General features: G+C 44.6%; 1 protein-coding gene and 1 non-coding gene across 2 annotated transcripts; both read right to left on the reverse strand.

Annotated features, from left to right (window-relative positions):
* Positions 1-1,716: 1,716 nt before the first annotated feature.
* ndnl2 (necdin-like 2) lies at positions 1,717-9,256 on the reverse strand. Its single transcript, XM_066710038.1, has 11 exons — positions 9,126-9,256; positions 8,633-8,705; positions 7,274-7,399; positions 6,653-6,716; positions 6,434-6,513; positions 6,161-6,255; positions 4,441-4,520; positions 4,156-4,198; positions 3,512-3,574; positions 3,007-3,121; positions 1,717-2,651 (listed from the first exon to the last, which is right to left on the reverse strand). Exons 2-11 carry the CDS (start codon positions 8,690-8,692, stop codon positions 2,562-2,564), a joined length of 816 nt encoding a protein of 271 aa, XP_066566135.1. The 5' UTR covers positions 8,693-8,705; positions 9,126-9,256; the 3' UTR covers positions 1,717-2,561.
* On the reverse strand, positions 3,239-3,373 carry LOC136754179 (small nucleolar RNA SNORA11). Its single transcript, XR_010817558.1, has one exon. It is a non-coding gene; the product is annotated as a small nucleolar RNA SNORA11 (small nucleolar RNA).
* Positions 9,257-9,643: the final 387 nt, after the last annotated feature.

A 9,643-nucleotide genomic window follows, 5' to 3' on the forward strand; every position in this document is an offset into this window, starting at 1 on the left:
CAAAGCCAAAATGACACATCCCCTTTTCCTGAAGTCTCAACAGTCAACCTTGTTTGACCAGTGACCCCCAGATGTGGTCCTGGAGAGCCCAGAAACATCTCACCAATGTGCAGTTGTGCAGGTAGTGTTTTGGTTAATAGTCATTTAAAGATTGGAAAGAAACACTTGAAAACACCGTCACTCCCGGAGGATCGGAGTTCCCCCTAATGGACGAGTGACTCACTGATCAACAACAAACACATTTTCAGTCTTTAGCAATGGGGGAACTGCACTGCTCACTGGACTGGGGTTTCTGGGAACCAGGCTGGGAGCCGTGCTCTACAGAGACCCACTTAACTGGAGAGTCACTCTGAACGGCTACTTAAAACTAATAAGAGTTAAAGCCAAGTTTACGAGCTCAGAGAGAGTGTGTAAGTAGGATTGCTTGCTCAATGCCTTGGCAAGAACAGAGGTAAAAGGAGGGGGATTTCTTAAAGCAAGGCTTAAGGGCAAAGGGGAAAAAAGCTGAGAAGGAATCACAAAAAACTGTCATTCTGAGAGTGAACAAGAAACAGGAGCGGGAAACACTGCTGCCAAGAACAATCACCTCCTTGTTCTGCAGTTAAGTCTTGAGCTACAAACTGGCAATAAACAGGAGGGACAGAAATTGCCTTTTACTGGATTGGCGTTCTTCTCTGAAAATGAAATGCTCCAATAGATCAGCAAATTCCTGCAAACGCCACGGCAGAGGAACTCAATAAAAGGTCTCTCTCACACGGAAAAAATGCACCTCTGAAACTGACTGCATGGGAAAACTGGCTGCTGTTGTCTTTATCAGATCACAGCAGAAACTTCTGCAAGTTCTTTGGAATTAGAATAGACCGTACTTGTTGGGCAGATTTTAAAACCATCAAAACAGCAGCCACAGCTAGGTTTATCTTTCTAGGACATGTCCCAAATGTTGTGGGAGAAGATAGGGTCGGTTTGGAGAAGCACTGCTTAGAGTCGGGGCGAGAGCAAGGGTTGTGCAGAAGAGTGCAAAACTACAGACAATGGTGTGCAAACAAAGTGCTGAGAGGAACTCAGGATTGTTGCAGTTTCAAAAATGGTTTTCAGTGCAGCAGCTTGACTGAATCGAGTTCCCCAACTTTCCCCAAATAGCAATCTGTGGGTTTTACAAGCCGTTGCCGATCCAGTCCGAATGCATGAGAACAGAGGCCATGGGGCAAGGATGTGGATTACATAGAATTATATAGAAGCAGTTAATAAAGTGTTACTGGAGGTTTGCTTTTCCTTTCTATGTCTATTCTATTGCAGAAATACATCCTGCTTGTCCAGCTGAACACAGTCATTCTGTGTCACAGTCAACACAGCACCTAGCATGAAACAAACCATGTAAAGGGTTCCTCACGGGCAAACCCTACAGCTGCACAGCCCAGGTCCTGCACGAGACATCGGTCCGCCTGTAGAGCCAACACAAGGACCTGGAAACCTCTCATTCTGATTGGCTGATGAGGCAGTGCTGGCTAAATTCAGTCACTTTGAGACCTTTATAACAAATACCTTCACCAAGGCCCCTTAATTGGACCACAGAGGCCTGGGTTGGAGAGCACGTCAAAATACACACTGCAGCTTTCACACAGTCATCCAATCTCAGCCTTGTGCTTCAGCCACCGCCTCGAACCTCAACTACAATCAGCAGCTGCCGAGTACAATAAGAGAACAAGAGGCATTGAGTCAGTATTACTTAATTTAATACACAATATAAAACATTTCTCATGTAAGACAATGCCTTCAAACTCTTGAAGCATGAAAGACCTGTACAAAGCCACCATAAAATATATAAAATGCAAAATAAGAACAGATCATTAATAATATTAAGCAGAGCCGAGTCAGTGGTTCATGTAAGACAGCGTTAACCGGGTTTGTCCAGTCATCAAAGGAGAAGAGTCAGCCAAAATATTGAGCATTTCCCAGGTGTCTTATTTAACATGTATTTTAATTTTATTTACAGTATTGGTCCTAGGTCTGAAAAATCTTTATTTATATATTTACTGTATGGAATGCAACAATGTGAATCCAAAACAAGACTCTTTAACTAAATGAACTAAATCGCTTCAGTCAGCAGCGATATTTCTGTGCAATGTGTCCGCTGCGCTCAGTCGCACACTGAGTCTGTGGGCCTTGACTCTGGGAAGCCAATGACTGCTTACTAAAGGGGAAAACCAGCTCCAAGGGAGATTCCCCAGATGAAACACTCAGGTTTAGACCAGTCTTTCTTTTTCAGAGAATCCTCCTAGTCAAATCAACAAGCTTCAACGCAGAAGTGCCGTAGTCACTCCGTGGGGAAGGATTTTCCAACAATCTCACCGCACCTGCTTCTCGCACAATCCCGGGAGGCGAGTTTGAGAAGCAGTTTTCCATCTCACGAGTTTGTAAGGATATTCCGAATGCCTGCCCTAGCAGACGCACACGCCATTGTCACACAAATGCACCAAGGATCGTCATGGATTCTTCTTTGGTTCAGCTGACCCCAAACCCCCTACAACCCCCTTCTCCAAGTCCTCCAGCCACAACGGTCACTAGAGAGAGACTCTCGGCCCAGCCGTCGCCTCGGCCTCCATCGCCTCCTTGTGCTGAGACGCCCAAGTCTGAGGTTGCTGATCGTGCAGCTGCAGGGCAGAACAAAGAGAGAGACACACGTCAGGTCGGCACATTTAGCGTATCACAGGCTTTTCCGTGGGACGGTGCAGCGGGACAGTGCTGGGAATATGCGACGCTTCAACTAGACAGATAAGTGACAGGAACTAAGAGGGTTTTCCCCCCCCAAGTTTTGTTGGTTTGTTTTAAAAGAAACTTGGGGATTCCAATCCAAGAGGACACATAATATAGGATCTTATCTAGTAATGAAGAAAAAACGTTTTTTTTTTAAATATTTTGGACCCCTAGATCGTTATTCTTTGCTACCCCAGCACATCTTAGCTCGGCTGGACTCCTGACCCTGGAGGGGAGCAGCTTCATCCTTACCTGTGCGATGAAGTTGAGCACCTTGAGCTTGGAGACCTCCTTCTCGGCCCGCAGCCCCCAGTGGAACTCAAACTCCTGGGGCTCGGTGTGGGGGATGCGGTTGTACTCCAGGTACCTGAGACGGAGGAGATGAGCCTTTACAAAGCTAATCATATACATTTAATCACACGCCACAAAGAATACATTTTGACATACATGATTGTGCCTTTTAATAACAAAATAACAATAATAAATGTATTGTCACCAGGAATGCAAGGTGAGGCTATGGGACTCAGCTCCCTGCTTGCCCCAGACAATCACGCTACTCTCCGGTGTGGTATAAACAGGAAGTCTATGGTCTGCGAGACTCCCGCTCTGAGCACACCTTGACCCCTCTCCCCTGCTGGGATTCAAACCTATGACCCACTCCTTTACTTCCCAGCAGATTAGCCCTCTGAGCCGCGGAACAGACAGGTAGGTGTGAACTGGGCTTTCGGGATACGGCGGGCGGGGGAGACATGCTTACTTCTGCCTCACAAACTCCTCCGTCAGCAGCTTCTTGATGTCTCCGAAGTCTTCGTGCTTCTCCCTGCGGAGACGGGGGACGTCAGTCAGTCCTATACATTATCCACTAACGATGAACCAAAATTAAGGCACAATGTCTGACTGAAATTTGACACGAAGCTAACTAATAGTTCCATTATACTTTATGTATTTTATTTTTACACACATTAAAAGAAAATACCTGATAAATAAAGGCATTTAACTACTGAATTCTGCTAATGTTCAAAACTCTGCAGAGTGAAGTAGGTTTTTTCACCAGTTATTTATGTAATCATGACTGAGAGACCACAACCCCCCCACTCAGGTGTGAAGTGTGTCGTTAGCGGCAGCATCTGTAATAATTATTATTATTATTATTTATTTATTGGCAGACGTCCTTATCCAGGGTGACTTACAAAATATAAGCGCAATACAAAGTGCAAAAATACAATTCAGTACAAGGCATCAAACATTACAAACTCAGATTTACATAATACAAAGCAATTCAAAGCATGATACATTTTACACTCATGCATACAAGTGACAGAAAAGGCAATAGAGAGCTGAAAAGAAAACCAGGTTCTTCACTCGTGATATCAGTCTATATTACGTGTGTTGTCTACCTACCCTTGGTCTATCCGTAGCTTCTTCAGCGTGTTCCAGATGACGGCTAAAGCGAAAGAAAGAGAGAGAGAGAGAGAGAGAGACAGAGAAAACTGAATTGTACAGCTCTGACACAGATGGGATAATAAACTGAGCTAGTGAACACACTGAAGTACTGAACACCCCGAGACACTGAGCTATTGAATAGACACTTAACACAAAGACACTGAGCTCCTGAACACACAGACGCTGAGCACACTGAGCTCCTGAACACACTGAGAAACTGAACAAAGACCCTGAGACACTTACCCTCTTTCACCACTCCTCCCTTCATGAAGATGATGCCGAGGATGACGAACAGAAGGCCGGTTTTCGGTGAGCTTGTGTTGCTGAAACCAAGAAAAACCTCACATTAAAAAGCATCCGATTCAAAGCAGGCCTCTGCGTGACCCATGTGACCACACCGTATGACCCATGTGATCACACTAGTGTCCTGTCGACATCCGCCTACAGGGCTGCAGAGACATTAAGAACAGAAGAGCAGTGGACTAATTTATTCTGCCGCCACAGTTCACCACAAACGGTTACAGGATGGACCTGATTTTCTTCCTAAATACATTTTAAATCCAAGTCCACTCAGCCATTAAGAAATTGGATCGTAATGGGTTCTAAAATTCCAAGACATTCGTTTATTTAAGCTGGGAACGGCTCCAGTGGCTCAATGCCTCGGGACACACTCTCACAAGCGCCTCTCCACTAGTAAACACGGACAGGTCTTCACTTTCGGCAATTACGACTCCTGTTCAATAACTGTAGAGTATTTTTATTAATGATCCCACCCCTGGGTCATAGTCATAAGACTGGCCTGTATCTGTTGTTTACGGAACGGCTGGATAATATTTCAGCTTTTTCTCTTACACATGCAAGTCTTGCATCACAATCACAAAATCATATCTGAAACCATTCCAAATAAAAAAAGAGTTCATACTGTGGGTGAAACAAACAAACATTGTTGTTGCACACTGGCCACATGCAACCGATTTAAATCACCGCTCTGTGTGATGTGATGAGCAATACCGAGCCTGCTGTACGTCTGCCAGTTTTTGGACTCGAAACAATATCTACGACTGCAGAACACAATAAGAGAAGGTGCCCCACCCTGATTTTTCTGGAAAAAGACAAGCAGGACGGAGAGAAAGAAAAGCATCTGAAAGAAAAAACTGTAAAAGGTAGAAAGACAAAATAAAATATTAAAGAAAAACAGGAAAAGGGGAAAAGGGGAAAAAAGGAAGAATAAAAATAAAAAAAGTAAAAAAATGCAGACCAATAACCAGACAAAAAAAGGGAACTAATAACAAAAACACATGGGGCGGAGAACAAAAATAAGCCCACAGATGAGAAAGTGCAGAAGCAGCGAGAGGGGAGGAAAGACCTGCTGAACGGCCGTTTAATAAAACTCTCACGCAGACGGAGTTCATTCCACAGCAGGATGGGGAAATTAAAGACGGCAGACAGGAATGATTGTGAAAACAGCTCCAAATGTCAACACGCCCACGGGCAACGGCGCGGCCGATAGTTCTGTGCGTCGCCCCGCCCCACCGCCACAGAAGAACGTGGCTTTCAATCCCGTATATGTCCTTACTGCCCTCTGGTTCACGTGAGCACCCACGTTATCTGGGTGGTATTGTTACGTGGTCACGTCTTTAAAAAGTTGTTTTGCTGAAGCTAGTCCAGCTGAGCCGAGTGGGTGGGGGGGGTCTATCAAACACGACAACTTTCCACATATTTAGCAATCGTATGACCCACAATATATCTGCCATATCTGACATTTTGGACAGCGGAGGACAGATTCAAGGGAGGCTACCACGTTGATTGACAGACTCCCACATCGTTAGCATGAATAAATGCTCAAAGCTACAGCAGAGCTGGACCGATGAGGCCGAGATCCGCAGTCTGTCTGGGCCTGCAGGTGGGTGGCCAGGTGACCCCGCTGTCAGGATGGGCGGTAACGGGCTCAGATTCCACTCACAGGTCCAGTGGGGCTCCGTCCACGTGCTCGAGCTTGTTGATCAGGATGTAGGTGTGATTTTTCACATCAATCTCCACCAGTTTGAGGCCAAACGTCTGCAAGAGAAACAGAAAGTGAGAGGGTGGGGGGGGTGCATTCTGCTCATCACTCGTATTGAAACACTTTTAAATGCTTCTTCATATTTACATCAAGCCAACGGCGTCTCAGGCCACACCGGGCCCAGACACTGGGGAGCTTATCTATAGCGGCAAGCGGCGAGGCTCCAAGGGGTACCTGCTCAAAAGTCCTGTTGACTCGCTTCATGATCTCGGGGTAGATGTTCTTGTATTCCTTGATGACTTGCTTCACAATTTCTGTGATGAGGTGGAGAGGACGGAGGGAGAGAAGAGTCAGGGAGTATAATCGGCTGTTTGTTTCGCAGGTGCATTTGTATTACCTGAAGCTACACTGCACCCGGAGTGTGAACGGGACTTGGTGCGTTTGTGTGCTCACCCGCTCGTTTGATGGGCATCTTTTTCTGGTCCTTGATCAGGATAAACTGGACAACCTCAGCCATCTAGGATAGAAGAAACAAAACTTAAGATGGCTGAGCTCAGGAAGTGTCGTCAAAGGATAATATACATTAAAACAAAAAGTCAAATATAGACTCACAGTGTGAAAATGATCTTTGCACCGTGTCTATGGTAGTTAAGGTTGTCCATATTGGCCAGTGTAGTTTTTATTGCAGGATACAGTTTATTATGAAAGACACACAACTGAGCCTCTTTTACACAGTCAAGAATCATCACCCTGCATTATATCTCATGGGGCAAATTATTAAGATAATGAGAAGATAATACTGTCAACCACCATGGACAGGAAGAAGAGTGCTGTGTTGTATAATCACATCATTTACAACCCCAATCCACCTGCTGTTGGTACAGATCCCTTTCATCGCCAATTCAAAGAAACTCGTTGATCAAAAGAAACACCGCTTTCGAGTCTTGATGGGCGGCTGATACAAGGGGTGACATTGAAAACCTGCTGGAGTGGGAGAGGCCTGTGCAGGACCAGGGGTTTGCCTGGTGCCAGCCATGCCCTTGGGAAGGAGGGTGGTGAGCAGGGAAGATGTACCTTGCTGTCAACCTGGGCAGGGGTGAGACGCTCCAGCCCCCTCTGGAGCTGGGAGGAGCTGGGCTGGGTGAGGGACACTTCTTCATCGTCATCGTCTGCTTCCGGGGGCTGGGACTGAGTCTGCGGCTGAGCGGAAGGTAAGAACACACGGGTTTGGGCTGACTGGGTTTGTACTGACGGACCAGACACTACTAAATTCAACAAGGAGTAGAGAAACACTATACAATTTTTTAAAATCTGCATTTTGCATGGTTTATTTCCCTGGTCTTGCTTGCCCAACAATTTTAACAGAAACCCAACAAGGAGCTAAGCAAAACAACCATAAGCAAGGGGAGGTGGTAAGGAGCACTGTCCTCAAAACACACGAGAAGATGAGACCATGCTACAATTAACACACCTGAGTATTTCTTAATTTTCCCATTTGCTGCAACTGTCATCTGACCTCGTTGAAACGCCTCACTCAGTTTGGGGGGGAGGGGGATCGACCGCACCAACAGTTTCAAACCCTCAGGTCTCTGCTAAGATTTGACAGTGATCAAATCTGGGGCTTTACAACAGTTCTGTGTTCTCCGAATTGCGCTGATTGGGGGAAATGACTGTGACGGGTCATTAAGAGTGAACACAAGCCCTATTATTATTATTTATGAACAACACATGTTCACTCTTCACAAAGTGGCTGTGGAAGAGAAAGCTTACACTCGATCTTATCTACGTGGAAATAAATCAGCCTTTTCTAAGATCAACAGGAAATGTATAACAGCCTGGCCCCTAAAAACCTCACATGCTATTTTGAGAACACGGCTTAATGTTCAGGATCATGTGTTCAGGGCTAAGTTCATTAAGAAAAGTAAGAGTTATACAATTAAAGCAAATTAAATAACACGCACATGCATTTTACCTCATCTCAACTAAGCAGTGGACAGAATATCGTTCTTGTGTACGAGCTCCTGTTTTGCAGTGGTACAAACATCAGGGAAGATACTAAAAATGCTGCAGGTCAGGGTCTATCCTGAGGTATAGTGGTCCAATTAAGGGCCAAGTATTTTGGCTCATCACACGTCTTGCAGGTCAGCAGCCAAAACACCTGAGAATAAATTGTCCTTCGTAATAGGTGTTGTACGTGTCTCTGTTTGGAGACACAATCAGGCTTAGAGGGGTTTTAATAATTGATAATGGTGGGGCAAAGTGGTCTCTGGTTGATGGGAATATAATACTATAAGTGTAAAATTGTGCAACCACATCTAGTTATGGTGGACACAACATGAAATAGGGACCACTTAACCCACTGTGATGGCATGTGCCCCACACAGATGCCGCGATGCATCTCTCCAAGGCTGATGCACAGCTTGTAAGACCAACCTTGCGTGACTTGTTCTGCGAGCTCTGACTGGCTGAGATCCTCTTCCGAAACTGAGACATCGTCGCCCAAGAGCTGAAACAAACAGCGGGCAGCCGGGGTGTTAATACGGATCACTGTGCGACATGACAGCAGCACATAAAATAGCTGCTGTAGCGCTTTGACTGTCCAGTTTATAAGACAGGCTGAATGAGAGGAATAACAGAGGGAATCTGTTCAAAACCCACTATTAAAATACAGATTATTACTACTACTACTACTACTACTACTACTACTTGTGATCTGTGTTCAGAAGCTGCCTGGGACGAAATATTTCCGCAGAAAAACAACTGAAGAAAAGTTATTGTCTTTTAAACATGTTGTATGATATTATACAGAACGTCGCCAAACATACGCACTAAACCCTTAAAGTGAAGTAGTTTCATTTCCCCCAATGCATACAATCACAGTATATTATATAGTTATTTAACGGCTTACTTCAAACAACTAACTCACCTAAACACAACACTTTAAACCCAATGTTCCCGCTTTATTTATCCAAACTGATCGATTTGAGTTCCTTCCCCGTCGACACGGCGCACAATCATTGCGTCACTAACAACCACCGAGTTCAGCTGACAACCATAGAGTGGTCCATGTGTGGAAGAAGGATTTGCTATCGGGTCCTCCAAAGGCTTTTAGTTAAAGATTTTTTAAAGAGTCAGAGAAACAAAATAAATAGCATTAACTTTGTATTAGATACAAGCATTTTCAGAAAAAAATATTTATGTGTTATGTTATATTTTGTGCAGAAATCTCTCTTTCTCTTTTCTTTCGCTATTTCTGGCTTTTTAGGACGAGATATAAACAAGTGCATTGTGGGACCGAGGCAGTGCGGCGCAACTCCGTAGTGCCAGTTAAATTATATAATATTATTAAGTATTATATTTTTCTTTCTTTCAGTCTTTCTTTAATATAGTTCACTTTAATGGTTTAGTGATGAAGTTTTGATAATAGGTACGCTACATTAATAC

Source organism: Amia ocellicauda, chromosome 7 (genome assembly GCF_036373705.1).
Source record: "Amia ocellicauda isolate fAmiCal2 chromosome 7, fAmiCal2.hap1, whole genome shotgun sequence".
Classification (NCBI taxonomy): domain Eukaryota; kingdom Metazoa; phylum Chordata; class Actinopteri; order Amiiformes; family Amiidae; genus Amia; species Amia ocellicauda.

Coding starts and splice junctions, on each gene's coding strand:
- ndnl2 (XM_066710038.1), bottom strand. CDS start 8,692: ATGTCTCAGTTTCGGAAGAGGATCTCAGCCAGTCAGAGCTCGCAGAAC. Junction 4,521..6,160: donor GACGGAGCCCCACTGGACCT/GTGAGTGGAATC, acceptor TCTTGGTTTCAG/CAACACAAGCTCACCGAAAA. Junction 3,122..3,511: donor GAGGAGTTTGTGAGGCAGAA/GTAAGCATGTCT, acceptor CCTCCGTCTCAG/GTACCTGGAGTACAACCGCA.